General features: G+C 50.8%; 2 protein-coding genes across 23 annotated transcripts; both read left to right on the top strand.

Annotated features, from left to right (window-relative positions):
• Positions 1 to 2,828: 2,828 nt before the first annotated feature.
• Positions 2,829 to 15,247, top strand: Ankrd13d (ankyrin repeat domain 13D). Of its 3 annotated transcripts, none has more exons than XM_006230842.5 (15): positions 2,829 to 3,124; positions 3,709 to 3,844; positions 3,973 to 4,089; positions 4,798 to 4,843; positions 4,926 to 5,069; positions 5,281 to 5,470; positions 11,704 to 11,770; positions 12,174 to 12,255; positions 12,455 to 12,516; positions 12,614 to 12,744; positions 13,686 to 13,843; positions 13,949 to 14,065; positions 14,160 to 14,323; positions 14,404 to 14,495; positions 14,738 to 15,247. In XM_006230842.5, the coding sequence occupies exons 2-15, from the start codon at positions 3,806 to 3,808 to the stop codon at positions 14,949 to 14,951; spliced, it is 1,623 nt and encodes a 540-aa protein (XP_006230904.1). In that variant the 5' UTR covers positions 2,829 to 3,124; positions 3,709 to 3,805; the 3' UTR covers positions 14,952 to 15,247. The 3 variants fall into 3 exon arrangements, with proteins under 3 accessions (XP_006230904.1, XP_063124290.1, NP_001101984.1); NM_001108514.1 differs by having other exon boundaries at positions 2,890 to 3,124; positions 3,965 to 4,089; positions 14,738 to 15,111; XM_063268220.1 differs by lacking the exons at positions 11,704 to 11,770; positions 12,174 to 12,255; positions 12,455 to 12,516; positions 12,614 to 12,744 and having other exon boundaries at positions 2,830 to 3,124; positions 3,965 to 4,089.
• Positions 15,248 to 15,283: 36 nt separating this feature from the next.
• Ssh3 (slingshot protein phosphatase 3) lies at positions 15,284 to 23,655 on the top strand. Of its 20 annotated transcripts, none has more exons than XM_063269833.1 (14): positions 15,284 to 15,422; positions 16,744 to 16,781; positions 17,354 to 17,581; positions 18,727 to 18,845; positions 18,921 to 18,992; positions 19,174 to 19,239; positions 19,348 to 19,536; positions 19,642 to 19,735; positions 19,931 to 20,059; positions 20,178 to 20,224; positions 20,890 to 21,036; positions 21,268 to 21,468; positions 21,558 to 21,831; positions 22,718 to 23,655. In XM_063269833.1, exons 1-14 carry the CDS (start codon positions 15,284 to 15,286, stop codon positions 23,000 to 23,002), a joined length of 2,028 nt encoding a protein of 675 aa, XP_063125903.1. In that variant the 3' UTR covers positions 23,003 to 23,655. The 20 variants fall into 20 exon arrangements, with proteins under 20 accessions (XP_063125903.1, XP_038941431.1, XP_038941428.1 ...); XM_039085503.2 differs by having other exon boundaries at positions 19,630 to 19,735; XM_039085500.2 differs by having other exon boundaries at positions 19,348 to 19,554.
• Positions 23,656 to 23,960: the final 305 nt, after the last annotated feature.

Here is a 23,960-nt window from a genome sequence, read left to right as displayed (position 1 = left end):
CTCAGACTCTTTGTGTCTGGTGACCACTTTTCAGTCACTTCAGTCTGGGGCCTGAAAGGAGAGGATCTTAGTAACCATCCTTCCCTCCCTAGAGGAGTAGACTATTCTGTCCACCTCCCAGATAAGCAGGAGTGATAAGCAGGAGTGGCCCGTAGTCCATGTCAGCTGTCATGTTTGGAATAGCTGGGGACATATTGGTCTTAGCAAGTCCCCCTGCACATCAAGCACTGCGTTAATCCCCTTTTTCTCCTCCACACTGCATCTCTGGGCCTTTGACTGTGTCTAGCATTGCTCTCTCTGTGGCCTCACTATGTAACCTGTACCGGGGTCTCTGGGCTTGAGTACCTCAGCATCAAGTCTACCTTTCCTGAGAATGAACTATCTTTTTCCTGTGTCTTTGCTCCAGGCCATTGCAGCCAGTGACAACATGTAAGCACCACTGTCCTCCCTGTTCAGTGCACAGAGGAGACAGTTCTGGGGCAGATACTGTGGGGTCTTGGATGAAGTGGCATTTGAACTGGACCTCCAGCAGTAATGTGGTCATTAGTGGAGATGTTCCTAACAGCAGAAATGGTCAGGCACTTAATGAGTATAATAAGACAGCAATACACAATGGAAGGAACCAGGCCTTGTGGCCCTGAATGGCTAGCCTTAACTTAGCACAGTCCCAGATTACTCAGTGACTGCATCCGGGAGCTATGAACAGACTGAGGGCTGAACTTGCTTGACTCTGGGTGGTTAGCAGAGGTTATAATGCCTCAGACTCACTATGTAGCTAAGGATGGCCTTGAACTCTTTATCCTCCTGCCTCCATTTCTCAAGTGTTTGCTACCATATCTGGCTAGGTCTCAAGTTTCAGGGCAGGCTGAGGTCATTAGAACTTGCTCTAAAACAAATAGTTGGTCAGTGCAAGAAGTAGGGAGATAGGGCCATTCCTTCTGTCCAAGAAAGATGTCCTTGTAATTGGTGACAGTGAAGGAAGAACTGAAAGGCCAGAGAGGAGAAAATGGGAACAGTGTAGTAGGCTGGGCCATGCCTAGGGATGAGAATATGGAGCATATGAGGGAAGCCATGTTGTTAGTCAGGAGGTAAGGTAGAGCTGGGCCTGGTAGAGCACGCATTTAACACCAGCACTTGGGAGTACTGCTGGGTAAATCTATGAGTTTGGGGCTAGCTGGTCTACAAAGAGAATTCCAGGACAGTCAGGGCTACTTAGTGAGACCCTGTCTCAAAAGACAAAACAAAGAGATGAGATAGCTCAGCACAGGTGGCCTGGAAGGAAGAGAGAAAGGCATTTAGATTTGGCTTCTGACAACCTAATGAAGCAGCATGGAATACCTAAGACCAAAGGTGTCCTGGAAGTGACATCAGTGTAGCAGTGAGAGAATGGGAGTGGATGCTGTCAGGTAGGAGAGGGTCATGTGGAAAAGAGGGTCAATGTCAGAGCAGTAAGGACTGGTGGAGAAATGCTCAAGACTACAGCAAGCAGGTCCAGGGTGAAGATGTGGGGGAGGAACAGTCTCAGGAAAGCAGAGACCAGCAGAACCTTCAGGACCTCTGAGCTTTCCCCAAAGTTCAGACATCACAGATGACCTGACCACACCACACAAGGTGGGTGGCCTAGATCCCAGACTATTATAAACCACCTGATCACAGGGAGAAAGGTGGCAATCAGGCTGCAGAGATGACATCCTAGGGCAGGAAGGGAGCCTCAAATTAGATGACCTTTTTCTATCACACCAAGTTTTACAGATAGGGAAACAGAGCCATCCAATGAAGGTGTTTGCTGCTAAACCTGACAATCTGAGTTCAGGGGTGGGAAGAACCAACTCTCATAAGTTGTTTGGGTTTTTTTGTTTGTTTTTGTTTTACCTCATGAGCACACACAAGAATGAATGTATAGTTAATTAAATGTAAAATTAAAAAAAAAAGAGAGAGACCAGTGGCTCTGTTTTGCAAAGTGGTTTACCACCTCACCCCCCAGCAAGACCAGGATCAGAGACCCCATGGTCGACTGAAGAGAAGCAGGGGTCCCAACTAAGCTGCCTGATTGCCTGAATCCTACATCCTGTGTGGGCTGGAAGTGCCAGCCTTGTTTCGAAATTCTTCCTTCCCTGTTGGCAGTAAAATGCAGCCTCTGCAAAATGGACCCATGTGGTGGTAGTGTGCACCATAGCCAATCTCCCAAACAGGAAAGCCCTAGCTATTGCTGAGCTTGTGTTCCCCAATATTCCTGTTCCTGATTCCAGTGCTGCTGGAGGGTTCCCTTTTCATGGTATGATGTCTTTTAGACATCAAGGCCAGGCAGATCCTTGGGAAAGAGGCTTTGATTGGTCAGCATTAGGGGCTGCTGCTGGGTGCCCATCTCCAGAAGCTAAGCACCGGGTCTGGCAAGGATGAGACCAAAACTTCCCATCTCACTGGCCTATAAAACGCCAGTGCTGGTGGAACGCAGGAGTGGGCTAGATGGACGGACACATTGTGGGCGGAGGCCTGCAAGAACAACAGACCTGGACCCAATCCCAGCGCAACCAAGCCTCCCTGCTCCCCTCCTGGCCCTCCCTCACCTTTCTGACCACTAAGAGATCTGCCCAGGGTCTGGGGCGCCCCCTGCGGGCACAGGTGGAGCTGCAGCAATACCCCGCCCTCCGGAACGCCCCCACCGACCCTGGCGCTTCGAAATGAGGTTCCGGCTGTTCCTGGGGCGCGTATGGTTGCCCTGGAGACTGGACAGCACCCCACACACACTCCGCCCGCCCCCAGCGCGCAGGCCTGCAGTGGTTGCCGTAGCTACGGGAGGCGAGGGGGCGCAGAGTCCGAGGCCACGCCCTAACTCCATGTAGCCCCGCCCCCGGCCCCGCCCCGCCCTCCCTGCCGCCTGCGCTCTTCTTGCTGCCGCGGCTCCTTCCAGGGGTCGGCGGGGCTGCAGCGGGTGCAGGTGAGGTGCGGCTCGGAGCGGAGGCGCAGTAGACGTGCCAGGCGCAGGCCAAGAAGGGCTGGGCCGTTCACTCGGGATGCGGTGCTGAGGCCCAGCATGGCCGGCCTGGGCCCCACCTTCCCGCTGCACCGGCTAGTCTGGGCAAATCGGCACCGCGAACTGGAGGCCGCACTGCACAGCCGCAAGGTGAGGCCCTGCAGGGGATCTGATCCGGTTGGTTTCACTCCAACCCCCGTGCCAAGGTGCGGAATCCACCCCGTAGCTCACCTGCGCCTGCTGTGCTCCGCAGCTGCATCCTGAGTCCTTAGGTCCAGCTCTATCTAAAGCCTGGTCACCTGCCCTCGAGCTTGAGCATTTGTTTAGCGCATCTCCGTTTTGGCTGGGCCTTGCTCTGCTCTTTGCCCACTTCGTATTGCATTAAGCTCCGGATTCACTCTCATCACCTCTGAGCTAAAATGAGGACAAGAGCCTTGTTCTAGTCCTCAAGCGGGTCTAAACTCTCATCATCCCTAGCCTGAATCTGTCTCGCTAGACTGCCACCAGGCTTTCAATTCTGTGGGTAGCAGAGCGCAGGAGAAATGAGCAGTTCCTTCCCACTGGTCCTCACTGTCCTCTTTATCCCGAGACTCATCAGTTCACATAAGCCACCCTCTATCATCTTACTGACCTGGTTACTCTGGTTTCCCATAGTAACTCCAGCCCTTTTCAATCCAGTGACCTCCTTGCTTTGGTTCTCTCTTGCCTTGTATTGAGTGTCCAATCTCCCTCAGCATGACATTGAACAGGAGGACCCCCGAGGGCGAACCCCCCTGGAGCTGGCTGTGACCTTGGGGAACTTGGAGTCTGTGAGAGTCCTCCTTCGACATAATGCCAACGTGGGCAAAGAGAGCCACCAGGGCTGGGCAGGTACTATGCAGGGCAGAGGGTCTTCCCTTGAGACTAGCATTCAGGTTGGTTGGTGAATGGGAGTAAGTAACGGTACCTGGGGTCGCTAAGAGGGCTTCGCCAGCAGTTGATCATCTCCAGTCCTGCAGGAGGCAGTCAGCACTGGAGACCCTGAGATGGTACAGTTGGTACTCCAGTATCGGGACTTCCAGAGGGCCACACAGAGGTTGGCTGGCATTCCAGAACTGCTCAACAAACTCCGTCAGGTATGGTAGGGTATAGCAAAGAAGTGGGGTATCATAACAGGGCTATCCTGCTCCCTTGGAAGAGTATCTAGGCTGTGCAGTGTGCTCTCCCACCATCTGTGTCTTGAACTCTTCTGCCAAGGGTCCTGTAAGAAATAGAGGATCCCAGGCCCATGCAGATGAGACTGAGTCTTTTGGAGAGTGAGTCACCAGCACTAAGGGTCTCTGAGACCAGGAGTCTCTTGGGTAGAATAGTAGGCCTTGGGTCTCCTAGAGAATGTAAATTTCCAGAAGGATGAGTGGGTAGAGATAGCCTGGACCCTGGCATGCCTAGATCTGTGTACTCCATCCTGAGCATGCAAGGGACAGCCACAGTTGTGCTTCCGCACATGTGAAGGCCTGGGAGGACCATTGTGTCCCCTCTACAGATAAGGACTCAGAGACAGAAAAGACAGGACCTTGTAGGGCCCCACAGTGGGCTGTGGCCCATGTCAAAACTGGCTCCAGGCCCCCAGTGCTTATAGTTTCTATGTATGTAGATCATTTTAGGGCCTAGTTGGGCTCTCTCCTTGGCATGGTTTGTTTGGAGTGGGAGTACAGCTGGGCCACAGCAGTGTATCAGAATTTGTGGGCTCCCAAAGAATAGTGGTGGACTGTGAGGCCCAAGGTTTACTAGGCTGGGGCACCAGGCCATGGAGGGTCCTAACAGGCAGCTCTGGTTTTTCTTAGGCCCCTGACTTCTACGTGGAAATGAAGTGGGAGTTCACTAGCTGGGGTGAGTGGGGCTCAGTTGGCTGCCTGAGATTTGGAGTGGGCCATTTGGGGACGATTCCCAGTGACTCTGAGACTTCTTGCAGTGCCTCTTGTGTCCAAGATGTGCCCGAGCGACGTATACCGTGTGTGGAAGCGGGGCGAGAGTCTGCGAGTAGACACTAGTCTCTTGGGCTTTGAGCACATGGCCTGGCAGCGTGGCCGGAGGAGCTTCATCTTCAGGGGTCAAGGTAAGCTCTGTCACCCTCAGATTCCCTGGTGACTTGTGAGGATGGTATCCTTCTATCTCTGTGCTTCCTGAAAGTGGAGGCTGAAGCAGAGGGTGGAGGGGGATCTAGGGGCTGAGGACTTATCTCCTTAGCAACAGTTGTCTGAGGAGAGCTCACTGGTCGAGCCTGGCACTAATAAGGTCCCCTCCTGTGACACCCCTGTGGCTGACAGAGGCGGGAGCCTTGGTAATGGAAGTGGATCATGACCGGCAGGTGGTACACACAGAGACACTAGGTCCAGCTCTGCATGAACCGGAAGTGCTGCTGGCTGCCATGCGGCCCAGTGAGGAGCATGTGGCCAGTCGACTCACTTCTCCTATTGTCTCCACCCACCTGGACACTCGCAATGTAGCCTTTGAGAGGTCAGTTGGGGCCTGGTATACTATGGATGGGGATGGAGGAGAGATAAGAAAACCCACATTTTTTTTTAAAGTTAGGGTCTCACTATGTAGTCCAGACTGGTCTTGAACCAGAGACCCTCCTACCTCATATCCTGAGAGCCTTTATAGGTATGTGTCTTCATGTTCAGTGTAAATCACCATTGATAAAAAGCACTATCCTTAAGGTTTCTGACACCTATGGGAGGCTGCTTAGATTGAGGTGCAGGGGTTGCTACGGCTCTCTGTTTTTTTTTCATTTCATATATGTGTTTGGAAGTATCAAAGCTGCTCTCAGTTAGATTCCTATTGCTGTGATAACCACCAGGACCAAAAGCATCTTGGGAAAGTGTGCTGGTTTGAATGATAATGATCCCCACCAACTCATTTTGAATACTTGGTCTCCAGTTTGTGGAATGGTTTGGGAAGGATTAGGAAGTGTGGCCTTGGAAGAGGTGTGCTACTGGGGATGGGGTTTTAATTTTTAAAAATTTTTATTTTTTTTATTTTACTTATTCACTTTACATCCTGCTCACTGACCCCTCCCAGTCACCCCCTCCCGAAATTCTTCCCCCATCATAACAATTTTTGAAAAATTTATTCTCAAGAAGCAATCATTTAACTACATTCTCCCTCCACCCAGGCCTACACATCCAATGATCTATTCTGTTTCCATAAGATCTCCCTATTTGGAATTTGCACAGGACTGGAGTTTGCAGATTTGCTGCTGTTTGTGTATTGATTTCTTTCACTTTATGGTATTCTCAAGGTTCATCCACACTGTAACTGTAGCATGTCTCTCTTCTCCTATTCTTATGGCTAAATGCACTGTATGGACATACCATAATTACTTTTTGGGTTTAGATCTATTTATTTTATGTGTATAAGGGTTTTGCGTGCATGTGTTTATGTGCACTATGTGTCTGCAGTGCCAAAGGAGACCAGAAGAGGGCATCAGAACCCTTGGAACTGGAGTAATAGATGATCGTCAGCCACCATGTAGGTACAGGGAATTGACACCAGTCCCTTGCAAAAGCAGAGGTGAATGCTCTTGACTTCTGAGCCATCTCTCCAGTCCCTATAGTTATTCTATATTTCTTTTAAAGATTTGTTTATTTATTTTATGTATCTGAGTATACTGTAGTTATTTTCAGACACACCAGAAGAGGGCATTGGACCCCATTACAGATGGTTGTGAGCCACCATGTAGTTGCTGGGATTTGAACTCAGGACCTCTGGAAGAGCAGTCAGTGCTCTTAACCACTGAGCCATCTCTCTAGCCCTGTACATTTCTTTATATAATTCCATCAGTAGACTTTTGGGTTGTTTCTGTTGTTTGCCTACTAGGAATAATCATACTGTATCCTTTTATGTAAATTCTGTGTGATCACGTGTTTTCATTTCCCCTGGATGCATCTCTAGCCTTTAGCGGAGCTGCTGGATCGTGTAAGAACTCAGTGCTTTGTGTTGGATGAGGTGCCAAGCTGTTTGCCCATGGGCACAGATGATTTTACTTTACCACCAGCAGTGCATGATGGTTCCAGTTCCTCTGCCCTCTCACCAGTGCTCCAGACTGGTCATTCTTTGATTTTTTTTTTTTTTTTCAGAGCTGGGGACCGAACCCAGGGCCTTGTGCTTGCTAGGCAAGCACTCTACCACCGAACTAAATCCCCAACCCTCATTCTTTGATTTTTGTATTCCAGCGAGGCTTACGGATAAGATGTGCCGCCTCATTAAGGTTTGACTGGCATTTCTCTAATGGCTAACACTGAGCATTTTTCATGTGCAAATTGGGTCATTTTATTCATTTTTATTTTTTGACAAATGACTATTCTAATTCTTTAGTGCCTATGTTTAAGTCTGTCTGGCACTTTGGGGGGGGGGGGTTGGGATTTGGGTTTTGGTTTTTCAAGACACAATTTCTCGGTGTTGCCCTGTCTTTCCTGGAACTGTAGACCAGGCTGACCTTGAACTCACAGAACCACGGCTTCTGTCTCCCGAGTGCTGGGATCAAAGGCATGCTCCACCACTGCCTGGAAAATTCTTTATGTATTCTACTTTTGGGGTTGTTTTTAACGTTTATTTTTTGATACAGGATCTTACTTTTAATACCAAGCTGACCTCAAACTTGTAGCACTCTGTTAGCCTGAGTCTCCTGAGTGCTGGGGTTGCAGGCATGGCCGCCGTACATGGCTTTGTTTATATTCCCTAACTATAAAACACTGCTGGTGTGATCTGCAATTACTGTTTGCATTTCTGTAAGTCATCTTTTTGTTTTCCTTCTTTTTTGTTTTTGTTTTTGTTTTTGCTCTGTTTTGTTGTTTTAAAAGACAGGTTTTCCCTTGGCTGGCCTGGAGCTCACTCTGTACATGAGGTTTATCTAGAATTCACAGAGATCCACTTGCCTCTGCCTCCTGAATGCTGGGATTAAAGGTGGGGACCGCCTCACCACACCCAACTTTCCTCAGGTTCTTAATGACTGTTGTTTTGTCTTCTTTTTTTTTTTTTTTTGTACTTTAAAAAAAACCAACATGTTTAATCGTGTGTGTGTGTGTGTGTGTGTGTGTGTGTGTGTGTGTGTGTGTGTGAAATATGCACACAGGCATTCCACGTTACATATATGGAAGTTGGAGGACAGCCTTTGGGATTTAGTTCTCGAACCATTTTCTCAGCTTTTTTTTTCTTTTCCCTGTGTAGTCCTGGCTGTCCTAGAACTCATTCTATAGACCAGGCTGATGCCCAACTCAGAGGTCCGCCTGGGTCTGCCTCCTAAGTGCTGGGATCAAAGGTGTGCGCCACCACCACCTAGCTGTTCACTACTTTTTAAAACTTAGATTTATGTGTTTTATTTTATGTGAGAGTGTTTTGCTTGCATGTGTGTATGTATGTATGCATGCATGCATGTATGTATGTGTACAATGTGTGTGCCTAGTATCCTTGAAGGTCAGAGGAGGCTGTTGGAGCCCCTGGAACTGCAATCAAGTATGGTTGTGAACCACCGTGTGGGTACTCGGAATGGAACCTTCTCCCCTAAAAGAGAAATGAATGCTCTTAACCACTTAGCTATCTCTCCAACTTCTCATTTTTTTTAAATATGGATTTCTTCATGGTGAATATAAAAATATATAACACAATTATAAAAATATAACTCAATTCAAATATAAAAATATAACTTTAAGCTGGCCACATATACTGGAACATTGCTGTACTCATTTCAACCAGATATTTAGTTAACTTCATATTTAAAAAAGATTTTTTTGGAAAGAGTGTTTGCTTACTCATGTATGTGCACCCTGTGTGTGCACTGCCTGAGGAGGCAGAAGGAGGTGGCCAGCGCCTTTGGGGCTGGAGGAACAGGCAGGTGCAGCTGCCTTATGGGTCCCAGAGTCCAAATTCTCACCCGGTAGTGGAGTCATCTCTCCAGCCTCAATATTTTTGCTATATAAAATCATATCAATAAATAGAGTGTTTGTTTCTTTTTTTTTTTTAAAGATTTATTCATTTATTATATATAAGTACACTGTAGCTGTCTTCAGATACACCAGAAGAGGGCATCAAATCTCTTTACAGATGGTTGTGAGCCACCATGTGGTTGCTGGGAATTGAACTCAGGACCTCTGGAAGAGTAGTCGGGTGCTCTTAACCGCTGAGCCATCTCTCCAGCCCTTGTTTCTTTTCAATATAGAAGTTTTTCTTTTGCTTTCCTAATTAGAAGTGACAAGAACCTTGACATCTCAGCCTAAAGGAAAAATATTCAGTCTCATCATTACCTAATACTAATCATGAGGTTCTGGGGATACTCTTTATCAAGTGAAGAAGTTTTTTTTTTTTGTTTCTAATTTTTTTTTTCTCTTTTCTTTTTTTCAGAGCTGGGGACTGAACCCAGGGCCTTGCGCTTGCTAGGCAAGCACTACCACTGAGCTAAATCCCCAACCCCTGTTTCTAATTTGTTGAATAAGTTGGATACATACATATATTATGAAAGAGTGTTGGATTTGTTCAGTGCCTCATTGATATGACATGTGGGCTGTTGTTTTTTTAAGTTTCTTTTGGGGGTAGGAGGTTATAGTTCAGTAATAAATGTATGCTTAGCATATGTAAGACCCTGGGTTTGATCCCCAGTACCACCTTGTCTTAGTCAGTGAGGAGGCACCATGATCACTGAAGCTCCTATTAAAAAAAAGGAAGAACAAGGCCCTGGGTTCGGTCCCCAGCTTCGAAAAAAAGAACCAAAAAAAAAAAAAAAAAAAAAAAAGGAAGAAAACTGGGATTGGCTTACAGGTTTAGTCCATTATCATCGTGGCAGGGAGCATGGCCACAAGCATGGCGCTGGAATAGTAGCTGAGAGCTACACCCTGATCTGTAAGCAGAGATCTGTAAGAGACTGGCCCTGGCATGGGCTCTTGAAGCCTTAAAGCCCCACCACAGTGACACACTTCCTCAAACCAGGCCCTGCTCCCTAATCATTGTAATCCATCTCCATCGTGACTAAGCGTTCATACAGATGAGCCTATGGGGCCATCTCATTCAAACCACCACACTCCTAAAGCTTTCCGCTCATATGATTTGTTACATACAGTGATTCTTTTGATATTGAGCCAGCCTTGCATTCTTGGGATAATGTTACTTGATGGTGGTATAGAATTCTTTCCATCTCTTCTAAGCATTTACTGGCTAATAATTGGCTGAGGACTTTGTCTATGTATTTTAAGAAATATTGGTCCATAGCCAGCCTGCTTGCCTCCCTTCCTTCTTTCTTTCTTTCTTTCTTTCTTTCTTTCTTTCTTTCTTTCTTTCTCTTTCTTTCTGGGCTGGTGTCCATGCATACCGGGCAGGCACTCTGTTGACTTGTATCCAGAATTCACAGTTTCCTCTTCATGTCTTTGTCTGCTCTTGATATGTGGCAATATTTGATAGCATGAGTTGAAAAAAATTGTTGTTCTCTTTTTAACATACTTATGTATTTATTAATTAAGTGTAGGACTATTGGGGTTGGGGTTTTAGCTCAGTGGTAGAGCGCTTGCCTAGCAAGCGCAAGGCCCTGGGTTCGGTCCCCAGCTCTGAAAAAAAGAAAAGAAAAAAAAAAGTGTAGGACTATTTTGTCTCCATGCAGACCTGCGTGCCAGAAGAGGAAATCAGATCCCTTTACAGATGGTTGTGAGCTGCCTTGTGATTGCTAGGAATTGAACTCAGGTTCTCTGGAACTGCAGAACTCTGTGTTCTTAACCATTGATCGATCTCACCAGACCTGTTTGTTTGTTTGTTTGTTTGTTTGTTTGTTTGTTTGTTTTTCAAGACAGGATTTCTCATTTCTCTGAGTAGCTCTGGCAGTGTTGGAATTCTAGTCTAGGCTGGCCTTGAACTCACAGAGATCCGCTTACCTGTGCCTCTCCGGTACTGAGATTAAAGGTGTACACCACCACCCCGCCAAGCTGAAAATTATTACCAAATTGTGCATTTTGTAGAAGAGTTGGTAAAGCACCTGATACAGATTTTTTTCAATGGTTAAGAGAATTATATGGCAAAGCCACTCAGTCCTGTACTTTCCTCTCTGGGTAGATGATGGTAAAAAGAATAAGAACCATCTCCTCACTGGCTATAAACACCTTATCTAGAGTTATTTCCTCTTAAGTAAGTTTCAGTAGTTTGAGCCTCGCGAGAATTGTGTTCATTTCATCTGAATTGCTATTATTGTCTTACTGTATTTTTGTGTGTATGTGAGCACACTGAGGAGCCAGAGGCAGGTGGATCTCTGTGAGTTCCAGCCTGGTCTACAGAGTGAGTTCCAGGACAGCCAGGGATATATAGAGAGACCCTGTCTCAAACAACATTGTGAAACAAACAAGACAACAACAAAATCATCTCAGACATCTTATTATCTCAGCAATAAATGCTTCTGCGTTCATGGACTGAGCCACACCACAATTCTCATGCCTAATAAAATTAAAAATTAAGAGGCAGGTATGCTGTCACCCACCTTTAATCTCAAAACTAGGGAGGTTGAGGCAGGCCAATCCTTGTGCTACACAGAGAAACCCTCAAAAAAAATCTGAAGAATTTCTCTTGTTCTTCTGGTCCTTGGTCCTTGTACAAATGTTCTAGCTGTCCATATGACACTGTGGGAAGGGACACTGGATAGTCAGAGCCAGCTAGGTAAAGGGGCTTTTGTTGTGTATTAGAGGTACTGGTCTTCACTACTTCTGTCTGGTCTGTTTCAGGAACAAATGTGGTATCTGGGGATGGCGGTCTGAGAAGATGGAGACCGTTAGTGGCTACGAAGCGAAGGCAGGAGGGGCTACTGGGCTAGGGGACTTGGGAATAGGCCAGGGACTGAGCTTCACCCCCTTAAACTGTGGAGGGAGTGATGGAATAGCTTTCACACCACAAGCCTTGCCAGTCGAAGGGGATTTCTATGGTCCAGAGCCCTACCTCCTGCTGGCCCCTCCCTAGGCTCCGAGATGAAATAATGGGTGGGGTTTTTTGTTTTGTTTTATTTTTCTTGGCTCTCTAACTGCATGTCCCTGTTCGTGACTCCTGGGGTTCAGACGGTGCCACCCGCTCTACTGTGGGAACAGTTTGTTTCTGAGAACAGGAGAACTTAGATCCTGGGCTGACGAGGTTGAATGTGAGAAATGGGCTCTGAACCTTGAGTTCTCCATGTCTCTCCCCCAACCCCCTCCATCCCCAGGTGTACAGTGCCACCAATGTGGAGCTGGTGACACGCACAAGAACAGAACACCTCTCTGATCAGGACAAGTTAAGGAACAAAGGTAAACCCAGGTGCGATTGCCTGCTACCCAGTCTTCCTGCGGTCTGGTGCCAGAACTCAACAACCCCAGGCAGGATGGGAGGCCTCCCTCTTCCTGCCAGAATCTGCCACCCAGTGGGAGGCTCCTAGGCAGGCAGTGGCAGAACACAGGTTGGGGAGTAGCCCAAAGTTCCCTCATGGTTCCTACTACTTCTTCTCAGGGGGTAAGACTCCATTCCAGTCCTTCCTGGGAATGGCCCAGCAGCACTCCTCCCATACTGCGGTGAGCTTGATTAGGGGAGGGCTGGGACAAGCCTGGGTGAGTGGGGCACTGTCTCTTCGTACTGAGGGCTAACTCCTGCCTGGGGGGGTCCACTCAGGCTCCAGTGCAGCAGGCAGCAAGCCCTACCAACCCTACAGCCATTTCTGCTGAGGAGTACTTTGACCCCAGCTTCAGCCTGGAATCAAGAAACATTGGCCGCCCCATTGAGATGTCTAGCAAAGTACAGAGGTGAGGTCTGGGGAAAAGTTGGGGAGTCCCCCATCAGAGGACCTTGAGTACTGGCAGAGACCTGTCATGCATGGAGTGTGTCACCGTCACCGTGAGGGATCCGCTCACCTAGTAGGCTTCTCTCTTCCAGAGGGTGGGAGCCATGTTTCTCTAACCACAGTCTGAGAACCTAGCATGCACCTGGGTCCCAGGAGTTGGTCATACTCAGGTGATGTCACCAATGTATTTGCTTTTGCTTGTTTGTTGCTTTATGATACAGGGTCCCAGTTTGTAGCCCCAGCTTGGAGCTCATTAGGTGTAGTTCAGGCTAATCTCCAACTCCACACAATCCAAGTAGTGGGATTACACCATTCCTGATTTTTCTGTTCACTGAGCATGCGTCAGGGACCAGAGCACGACAGATCACAAGGAAATAATCTTCCCTTCTGGGGGTCTGTTTTCTTCTCTTCCACCCAAGATGCATGGTCGCCAAGGATGTAGTCATGGTGACGATGCCTTGTAGCAGGTCTAACATAACTCACACAGCCTCCTATGCCTCTGACACTGTTGGAGTTGCGACTTAAACCCCAAAGCTCCCAACCCCTGGGCTGTGCTTGACACTCAAACACAGCACATTTTTGTACATGTGTGTGTGCCTAGCACAGTCAAGGGATAGTGCTGACCAGTTTTGGACAGAGGACAAAAATCAGGCTGTGGGCAAGGCCCAGAGAGAAGCCCACAGGCTGACTCTGCCTCTCCTCATGCAGCTCAAAAGAGTGGTATAAAGCCATCATCAGCACCGGAGTGGGCCAGCGGCTGCTCAGGCTTTAGAGCCAGTGCTGAGTCCCTGAGGGCAGCAATCAACAGGAACAGACCAGGGACAGGGTGCCACAGGCAGGTGACTAGAAAGGGTGAGGCACCAGGGGGTGTCCCTGACCCTCATGCTCTGGTCCACTGGATAGGTTCAAGGCAACACTGTGGCTAAGTGAGGAGCACCCACTGTCCTTGGGTGACCAGGTGACACCCATCATCGACCTCATGGCCATCAGCAACGCTCATTTTGCCAAGCTTCGGGATTTCATCACTCTGCGCCTCCCACCAGGCTTCCCCGTCAAGATTGGTGAGAGGGCAACCGAGGGGTAACCAGGACTTGGGCGTGATGCCCTCCTCAGGTTTGGGGTTACTGAAGGGTGCAAGCAGCTCAAACCTGGCCCTCTCCCCTCAGAGATTCCCCTCTTCCATGTGCTAAATGCCCGCATCACCTTCAGTAACCTGTGCGGCTGCGACGAGCCTGTGAGTTCCGTGTGCGTCCCCAAACCCAGTTCTGCCATTTCTGCTTCAGGTAGGACTAGAGCTACAGGAGGCATATGTAACTGGTAGTGCAGCTCTCCGATCAGCCTTTAGGCTGAATGTGACCCTTCTGTTGCCCTGCCCAGGAAGCCCTTTTCCATGTGAGGTGGACCCCACTGTGTTCGAGGTGCCCGAGGGGTACAGTGTGCTGGGTGCTGAACGCAGTGAGCCCCTTCGAGATGAGGACGATGACCTGCTGCAGTTTGCCATCCAGCAGAGCCTGCTTGAGGCTGGCACAGAGGCAGAGCAGGTGGGATGCAAGTGGAAGGTGGGTCATGGCCTCTACAGCCACAGGCCCGAGGTGACAATTATGGGCTCTGGCTGCTGCAGGTGACTGTGTGGGAAGCCCTGACCAACACAAGACCTGGCATTCACCCTCCTCCCCGGGTCACAGTGTTTGAAGAGCAGCTTCAGCTGGAGCAGTGAGTCCCCCAGGAGCTGTGTGTGGGTCCTTCGATGACTGGTGGTGGGTGGGAAGCCAGGGAGTTCTGACCCAAGGGCTCCATACCTTCACAAGACAAATGCCGCTCACCATGAGGAGCATAAGGCCAAGAGAGGGCCTGCTGGTCTCTATCCCTGACACCTTGACCTTAAAACGGCATGCTCTTGGCTCCTCCCCAAGCCTTCTCATTGGTCTGTTCTCCCCTCAACCTTTACCGTGAAGGGCCCTCCAGGAAAGCCTACAGCTGTCCACAGAATCCAGGGGTCCAGAGTCTCCTCAGAAGACACCTCCACCCCCTGCTCCCCCAAGCTTTGAGGAGCAGCTTCGCCTGGCCCTGGAGTTGTCTTCAAGGGAGCAGGAGGAGTTGGAGCGACGGGGTCAGCAGGAGGAAGAAGACTTACAGCGGATTCTGCAGCTGTCACTCACAGAGCACTGAGATGCCTGGCCACTGGGGATGGCTCCCCAGGGCCACTCCTTCTGCCTGTTTTTGTAATTTATTTATTTATAAACTGTCTGCTGCTGAGCTTTGGGCCTGGGGCACTGGAGGTAGGCTAGCAGTGAGACTAAGGTAGAAATAAAAAGACCGTCAGCAGTAGGCTTGCTGTCCTCCGTGGACTGGAACCAAGGGACACTGGATGGGGGATTATTGATGGATAGTCCTCACTAGCGCTGTCACCGAGTGGCTTTGGGTCCTCCATTTCTACAGCAATAAAATAAGACCACTTCGTCATAGGACAGGAGTTCCTGGAGATTCTGAAATTTCCCTGGATGATAACCCCAGGTTCTGCCTGCCACCCAACTCCATGGTCCACACTCCAGCTGGAGAGAAGAAAAGGCTGGATCTTCCTAGTCTACCTACGGGGTGGGGGGAGCACCCCACGCCCAGATCCCTGCAGCTCAGGCACAGGTTCCTACCGTTTCAAATATTTTCTGCCAGAATGAAACTAAGCACTCTCCCCACATGGTAGCTGGAGGGAGGGGGTGTCTCAGCCCTGCCCTGGTCATCACTAGGGTGGACTTGAAATGAGTACAGGTTTTGGGGACTATTGCTAAGACCCCAAAAACCCTTCTGGTCTCCCATATCTCAAGACTAGAGGAATGACGGCCAAGCAGAAAAGAGAACAAGTTTGGGGGATGGGATGGTAGCTTTAAGATCCAGTGCCTCCCAGGTATGGTGGCTTATGTCTTTAATTTTAGCGCTTGGGAGGCAGAGGCAGGTGACTCTCTGAGTTTCAGAGACTTGGTCTACATAATGAGTTCCAGGCCTGTCAGAGCTACATAGTGGGACCTTGTCTCAAAAAACAAACGCAAAACAACTCTTGCCTTTGCTCCTTCCTTTCCAAGAAACCATAGCATAAACCAAACAGTGGGGGTCCAAGTCTTACTGGGTGCAGCAAGGAGAGTTGGAAGCCTTGTGTGGGCAAAGGGACCAAAGCCAGGAGAGAAAGTAAGGTCTGAGCTCCTCACCTGGGCTGCGCCCTCGACCACGCCTCCAGCGTGGACAGGGCGGGGCGAGCTGAACCGAGACTGCAGGGGCGGGGCCGCTGTCGCTCGGTACGGGCTCTATGCGGCCAGACTGGTCATGAGTCGGGCCCTTTAAGGGCCGCTCCCGAGGAGGTGCCAGGCTCCAATCTCTTCTTCCTGGTTGTGCGAAGGCAGGGACTGACCGTATAGTTGTGGGAGGGGTCGTGCCGGGTGCTCGCCCAGGTGTTCCTGGCCTGCCTGCCTTATGGCGCTGGTCACAGTGAGTCGCTCGCCACCGGCAAGTGGCCACTCCACGCCTGTGGGACCCACGGTGAGTTTAGCTTGGTTTTATGCTCTTGCATTTGGCTGCTAGCTAGGCCTGAGGAAGCACGTCCTACCCTAGCAGCCGGCTGGGAGTAAGCGGAGGGGGACCTTGAGTCTCATGTTTTGGGGCACTTGGGAGGTCCTGAGGCTCCCAGAAGCTCGACCTAGGTAGATGCGGAGTCCTGAGAACCGGCCCGGTCTGTTGAGGCCCAGATCTGTCCAAATACCTCCTATGCTCTGCAACCCCCCATCCTTGCAGCACTGCTGTGCCTGGACTTAGGCCGGGATTTCTCTGGGGCCTGTTGGAGGGTAGCAGCTTCAGAGGGAAGAGATTTCTTTCCCACCTAGCGCGCTTCCTTATAGGGAGAGGAGAGGCTTTTGGGCGCTTCCTGTCCTGGAAGCTGCTCTCTTACTCTATCCCTGGGCTGCTTCCTCAGCAGGACCGAGTGATAAGACGCAGAGGCCGGCTCCAACGCAGGTGAGTCCCTTCTGACACATCTTCCTTAATAGCCTGTGGCCTAGCCACTGCCATTGTGGGCTCCAGGTGGCTTGCTTGGACCAAGGACTCACTGAAGTGTTGTCAGATAAACTCACGCTTAGGTGGGAGCCAGATGTTGTGGGTGGAGCTGGCAAACATCACATCTCTGGCTTGTGGAAGAACCAGTAGTGCTAACTTGGCCCTGGTCAGTGGATGCTTTCAAACCATACGGGGACCTTGGCTCAGGCCAGTGATCCCCAGGACCAAGGGCAGGACAGGATCTGAAGAAGTATTGGTGCTTAAGCATGTTTATAGCATCTGAGTCCATCCCAAAAAAAGGAATACACCCCAAAGACGCAAAACAAGATGAGAAAGCTTGAGAGCCCAAGGCTGGCTCCCAGTGCCTGCCACTATCAGGGTCCTGGTTAAAACAATGCAAACTGTACCTCACTCCAGCCCCTCTGACTCTGGAGAGGAGGCCAGCAGCCCATCTGAGCAATCCAGGGGACTCACCCTTGCTGAGGTTTGAAAACCTATGACCTGAACCATTTTCCCATCACTCTGCCAGGCAGAGTTTTGCTGTTCTCCGAGGGGCTGTCCTGGGACTTCAGGATGGAGGGGAAGGGAATGATGCAGCTGAGGCTGACCCTGAGCCAATGGAGAAGCCCTCAGGTGAGGAGCAGCCCGCTGAGGACCAGACTGACAACGGGCAAGGGTCCCAGAGTCCCTGGAAACAAGTGCAGAAGCGGCACCTGCACCTTATGGTGGAGCTGCTGAGGCCACAGGATGATATCCGCCTGGTAAGGAACCATCCAGAGCTCTCTCGTGTCTATTTAGGAACAATGCTGTGAGATTGGGGGCCACCCAGGCAGCTGGAGGGGGATTACCCAAACCTCGAGAACTTTGCCACTTCATCTAAAGATATCTTAGCACGGCAAGGCCGTATCTGTCTCTGGAGCATTGGGAAAGGACAAGGGAGGTTTGTCCTGTGTGAGCCAGGAGGTGGGGGTTATGTGAGGGAGGTTTCTGTTAATCCACAGGAGGCCTCAGTTGATACTAGTGAGTTGCCCAGAGATGGACTCCTACTCCCAGGGTTGTGTAGCATGCCTTGGCAGCTGTGTGCCAGTCAGGCAAACAGAGCACCCAAGGAAGGCTGGGGTCTGCTGGAGCCTAAGGGCCAGCTCCGGAAAGTATGTGGAGGCAGACACTTGCTGTTGGCAGCAAAGTATGAAAAAGAAGATGCAAGCTTTGGTAAAGCGGTTTAGAACAGAAGTGCTAGGTTTTTGTGTTTTGTAATTTTTTTTTTCTTATGTGCATTGGTGTTCTGCATGCACGTATATCTGTGTGACTGTATCAGAAGCTTTGGAGCTGGAATTACAAACAGGTGTGAGCTGCCATGTGGGTGCTGGGAATTGAACCTTGGTCCTTCAGAAGATTCAGGCAGTGCTCGTAACCACTGAGCCATCTCTCCAGCCCCAGGAATGTTCTAACCCAGTATAAGAGAGAATCACATCCAATTCCTAGCACCACGAAAAACAGAGATTAAGTGTTTTTATTAATCTGTAGTAGAAGGCATTTCTCAAATAAAATATTGGCAAGTAGCAGGGCTGCAGAGATGGCTCAGGGGTTAAGAGTTCTGACTGCTCTTCCAGAGGACCCCCAGTTCAATTGTCTTTTCAAGACCCCAAGAAGGATGGTCTCCTCCTCGGTCAGACTCTCCTGTGGATACTACCAGCATGTAGCACAGTTTTGTGTGTCAGACTTCAAAAGACAGTTTGCTGACCCACAAATTGCAAAAATTGAGTATCACCATATTCTCAAGTAGCCACTGATCGTGTCTGGGAGTTGGTGGTACAGGGGCTGGCAAGGGGAAGACTTGTCCATGTGGGAGTGAAAGAGGGGATCCAGGAGCCCCTGTGACTCAAGACCTCGTCCATCTTTCCAGGCAGCCCAGCTGGAGGCAGCCCGACCCCCAAGGCTTCGCTATCTGCTGGTAGTGTCCACAGGAGAGGGTCTGAGTGAGGAGGAGACCATCCTTCTTGGGGTGGACTTCCCTGACAGCAGGTAGGAGCAGGGAGAGTTGGGTTGGGCCAAGGCTGTGAGGTGCTGAGGGACAATAGCTCTCCTGTCCCCTGCCAGTTCCCACAGCTGCACCCTGGGCCTGGTCTTGCCCCTCTGGAGTGATACCCAGGTGTACCTGGATGGTGATGGGTAAGAAGTGGCAACAGGGTTGGGGGGCAGAGGAGAACAGGGAGGCAGACATTGAGCAGTGTGGCCAGAGCTGGGACCTACTTTCTTACATTATATGATCTTGGGCATCCCCACATCTGGCAAATGAACAGGTTCTCTGAGAGCCTGGTACTTGGTTCCACCCTCCCTGGGTCTCCTGTAGGGGCTTCAGTGTGACATCTGGTGGTCAGAGCCGAATCTTCAAGCCTGTCTCTATCCAGACCATGTGGTGAGTGCTGCAGAAGCCTAGCCTTGGGCCAGTCTCTTCGATGGCAGCCAGGCCCAGGAGGGGGAACCAAGTAGGATTATGTGACTTAGCCCCTCTTTCTTGTCCCAGGGCCACACTGCAGGTATTGCACCAGGCATGTGAGGTGGCTCTAGGCAGTGGCCTTGTGCCTGGTGGCAGTGCCCTTGCCTGGGCCACTCACTACCAGGAGAAACTGAACTCTGACCAGGGTTGCCTCAATGAGTGGATGGCCATGTCTGACCTGGAGTCCTTTCGACCACCTAATGCTGAGCCTGGACAGTCAGTGCCGGGGTGGGGGTAGGGGTGGGGGGTTGGGGAGGAGGGGAGGAGGAGGAGGAGGTAGTACTTCAGTGAAATGGCCTCTTACTAAAGGATCGCTACCAGGGCTTCAGAACAAGAGCAGATGGAACAGGCAATCTTGGCTGAATTGTGGCAGGTGTTGGATGCCAGTGACCTGGACAGTGTTACGTCTAAAGAGGTGGGCAGGGTGGCTGGGCCCAGAGCCTGAGACTCACCTTTCCTTGGGCCCTTTCTCACCTTGCTTTCCTCTAGCACTAAGCCATTCCCAATCCCTGACCTCAGCTCTGTGTAGATGGTCAGGGTACTATCCTCAGAGGATTCACGGTAGACCCTCTTCTCTTGCATGACCCCCCACCCCCGCCAACCCCTGTAGATCCGTCAGGCCCTGGAGCTGCGTCTAGGATGCCCTCTCCAGCAGTACCGTGACTTTATTGACAACCAGATGCTGCTGCTCATGGCCCAGCAAGACCGGGCCTCCCGCATCTTCCCCCACCTCTACTTGGTAAGTACAGACTGTAGGAGGTAGGGACCAGATCCTCAATGCAGCAGCTCTGACAGGTCCTCTAGCTAGAGGCAGGCCATGGGAGCCTGGAGTTTCTCTCCACTCTTACTCTCTACAGGGTTCTGAATGGAATGCTGCCAACCTGGAGGAACTTCAGAGAAACAGGTAGGGTGCTCAGCCTCGGGACTGCCGCTTGTTCTCTCAGCCTTTCTGTGAGATGGCCTGACCAAGTTCTGGAACCTTAGATTACCCCCAGCACTGCTGTTTCGATGTTTCTGTTTTTAACCCACTCCTGAGGATGCTGTACTCACCTGGGCTCCAAGGTCATGCACCCCACTAAGCACACACCATAGTGTAGAAACGAGGTCTCAGCTGTGCCAAGATGAGGGACAGTGGTGGGACTTGTCAAGCCGAAGAGATTCCAGGCCACCTGGCTACCTGTTCAGGTAGAAGGAAATGCCTTCTTCTCATAGGGACGTGGTTGCCCCTTCTGAAAGGTATCCGTCACCCCTCCACCACGGGCTTCTGGGAGACCCACTGAAGCCTTTATAACCTGCTGCCGGGAGCTCCCTCATCTCAGTTTAGCTTGAAGTCTAACTGCAGTCACAGAGTCATGGAAGAGAGTTAGTATTGACCCCTCGTCAGGGAAACTCAGGCCCAACAGAGTAAAACAACATGTGCCCAAGGTCAGTCAGCTGATGGCTGGCCCGGTTCTCTCCCCACTCCAAGTGTCGCCATCCCCTGACTCTCAGAACCAAGAACCCAACAGAAATGGCCAGGGAGCCTGGTTCCTTTGCCACATGAGTCTGGTTTGGGACCCTCTGGTACAGGGTAAGTCACATCCTGAACATGGCCCGGGAGATTGACAACTTCTTCCCCGAACGATTCACCTATCACAATGTACGTGTCTGGGACGAAGAGTCAGCACAGCTGCTACCCCACTGGAAGGAGACACATCGATTCATTGAGGATGCCAGGTTGGCTACTCCCAGCTTCTGTTGCCCCAGCCCACATATAAGTGGCTAAGCTCCAGCCTCCAGTGGGGACTGGTGCCCTCCTCCTGCCCATTTTACTCTGTGTTTCCTTCACTGCCTTTTCTACCCTCACTTTCTTCTCGCTGCTGGGTCCTAAGCCCTTACTTGCCCCTTCCCAGTCTACAGGCTACTGGGGTTGAAAGGGAATGGACTGACCATATCCCACCTCCATAGAGCACAGGGCACTCGGGTGCTAGTCCACTGTAAGATGGGCGTCAGCCGTTCTGCTGCCACGGTACTGGCCTATGCCATGAAACAGTATGGCTGGGGCCTCGAGCAAGCCCTGATCCACGTGCAGGAGCTCCGGCCCATTGTACGCCCCAACCCTGGCTTCCTGCGCCAGCTACAGACCTACCAGGGCATTCTGACTGCCAGGTATGGGGGAGGGGACAAGGGAGGGGTTGTGTATACTGAAGGTTGGCTGCTGTGTCACTCAAAGCTGACTCAGAGCCACCTCCTCACAGCCGGCAGAGCCACGTCTGGGAGCAGAAAGTGGGTGTGGTCTCCCCAGAGGAGCCCTTGGCACCTGAAGTTTCTACACCATTGCCACCTCTTCCACCAGAACCAGGGGGCAGTGGAGAGGGGATGGTTATGGGCCAGAAAGGAAGCCAGGAAACCCCAAAAGAAGAGCTTGGACTGCGGCCCCGCATCAACCTCCGGGGGGTCATGCGCTCCATCAGTCTTCTGGAGCCCTCCTCAGAGCCAGAGAGTACCACAGAGGCTGGAGACCTGCCAGAAGTGAGTCTGGGCTGGGGAGCTCTTCAGGAGAGAACGTGGGACCCAACAAGCCTGACGAAGACTGGCAGGTGCCACACAGTAGGGTCTCACTCCCTCCACACTGACCACCTCACACCGTTCTGTACAAGGCCACTCAAGACTGCCCTGAGAATCTGAGCACCTTCAGGATCTTCCCTTTTACCCCAGGCTAGACAAGAGCAGTAGTCCCAGGTTAGAACGTTGCAGGTCTGACTGGGAACAAGGGACAGTCGAGCCCCAGCCTAACACACTGGCTCATTTCCTAAGGAGCTTGGCTCCTAGCTTTGGAGTGAGCATCGCCCCCGGGACCCTGAGCTCCGCTGCCAGCTACACTAAAGCAGATAGGTAGGACAACATTCCTGAAGCTTCTCCTAAGGCTGAGGAGAGCACAGAGGAGCCCTTGGACTCACAGTCCACCTTCTGACTAAGTGGACAGGCGTGCTGCATGCTGAGAGCTGCTGGGCACAAGCTAGGACAGGAAGCAGGCCCCACATGAGGTCACGTGGCTAGTCCCAAAGGAGTCGATGCATTTTAGGTGCTGTGTGTAGACTAATAGGAGGTGTGGGATTAATGGTGGTTATTGTCAAAAGCAAGTGTCCTAGGAGGCACGGAGACACTGGTTTCATAGAGCCCTTTTCAGGGCCTGGCACCTGGCAAGGTTTCAGCTGTGGCTCACTGGACTGAATGTGCAAAGGCAGCGGGGTGAGAAGAGAAGGTGTTAAAGTCAGGTTCACTGGGCTAAAAAGGCTTCTAGGGACTAGAAGAAAGCTCAAGCCAGGCCAAGCCAATGGGCAGGGGAGGGACACAGTTTTCTCTTGGGAAGTGTGCACCTACCCACTTCCTCTGCCTCTCTCTCTTCCTGACCCAGGTTTTCTCTTCTGATGAAGAACCTCTTCATCCCTTCTCTCAGCTTTCAAGAGCCAAAGGTGGCCAGCGGGTCTGCAAGGGACCTTGGCCTGCCCTGAAGTCTCGACAGTCTGTGGTTGCCCTTCATAGTGCTGCCCTGGTGGCTAGCAGGGCACGAGCCTTCCAGGGGCAAGGGCAAGGGCAGGGCCAAGAGCAGAGGGAGACTGGTACATCTTCTACACCTAGGCTCCGGAAGGTGATAAGGCAGGCCAGTGTAGATGACAGCAGGGAGGAGGGCAAGGCCTGAGGCCTTATGCCATATCCCCACCTAGACACTAAGCAATGATTGGTCACTTTGCATTGGGCCTGCACACTCCCTATAGCTCCTTCCCAGCAGTCCTCAGACCCTTGTCACTTCCTGCAACCTTAGGTCTCAGACCCATGTCTACCTGTTAAGGGCTCAAGACTTTTTCTACATAGGGTATGGGTTAGAACCATTCAAGGTGCCTTTAAGGGTAACAACACCCTAGTTTCATTTTACACTCACTCTCTTAACACTTTGTGCAGCCCTGGAATTAAAACCGGAAATTTTTAGGGTGGGTTTTCTAGTTCACATCTCCCTTGCTCTCAACTGCTGGCCATTCCACCCTGTGTCTTTTACCCTCTCCTACCGCAGTCCTACAGGCAGCTAGGCCAGGGAACCAGTGGCCACAAAGGCAGATAGCACTTTCAGCCCCCAGTCCCACAGGCTCTGAGGGGGCTCCCAGGTTACCACCCACCCACACAACTGACCAGAGTCTCTGCCGTTGCCCTCATTTCTCCCATGCCCCACACTGGGTCACAGGGCACTGAGCTAAAAAGAGAGTCTTCTTGTTCTTGAAGATCTCTGGCTAGTCAAGTTTTTCATAGTCGTATAGTATCTGGCTTTGTACTGAGAAATAAAAGACATTTTCATATTAAGTGTTTTCCCTTTGTGACAAAGCCGTCTGTCATTCGGTCAGAATCTTCTCTGCATTTTGTCTGTACTGCCCTCTCCAGCTTCTCATGTCTCTCAGGTTTCCTCTAACAGACCTGTTCTGGTTGAGTGGTGTTGGAGGAGGGATAGAGGTAGCCCGTGCTATCTCCTCATCTCTAGGGCAAGGCCTGAGAAGATGTTAGCCATTCTGTCCATCAACAGGTCCAGGGGGAGCAACCCTGTATGGGAGCAGGGGTTTGGTTCTGCTGGGACAGCTAAAAAGGAGTTAACTATGAGGAAGTAGAAGCTG

This window comes from Rattus norvegicus, chromosome 1 (genome assembly GCF_036323735.1).
Source record: "Rattus norvegicus strain BN/NHsdMcwi chromosome 1, GRCr8, whole genome shotgun sequence".
Lineage (NCBI taxonomy): Eukaryota > Metazoa > Chordata > Mammalia > Rodentia > Muridae > Rattus > Rattus norvegicus.
This window is presented reverse-complemented; position numbering and strand designations above follow the sequence as displayed.

Excerpts from the sequence above, each read along its gene's own strand:
- Ankrd13d (NM_001108514.1), top strand. The coding sequence starts at position 3,035 with ATGGCCGGCCTGGGCCCCACCTTCCCGCTGCACCGGCTAGTCTGGGCA. Across the intron at positions 4,844-4,925 it reads GTGGGAGTTCACTAGCTGGG|TGCCTCTTGTGTCCAAGATG; the intron begins GTGAGTGGGGCT and ends GACTTCTTGCAG. Across the intron at positions 12,745-13,685 it reads ATGTCTAGCAAAGTACAGAG|GTTCAAGGCAACACTGTGGC; the intron begins GTGAGGTCTGGG and ends TCCACTGGATAG.
- Ssh3 (XM_039085500.2), top strand. The coding sequence starts at position 15,284 with ATGATAACCCCAGGTTCTGCCTGCCACCCAACTCCATGGTCCACACTC. Across the intron at positions 19,240-19,347 it reads GTCTCTATCCAGACCATGTG|GGCCACACTGCAGGTATTGC; the intron begins GTGAGTGCTGCA and ends TTCTTGTCCCAG. Across the intron at positions 21,832-22,717 it reads AGGCTGGAGACCTGCCAGAA|GTTTTCTCTTCTGATGAAGA; the intron begins GTGAGTCTGGGC and ends TTCCTGACCCAG.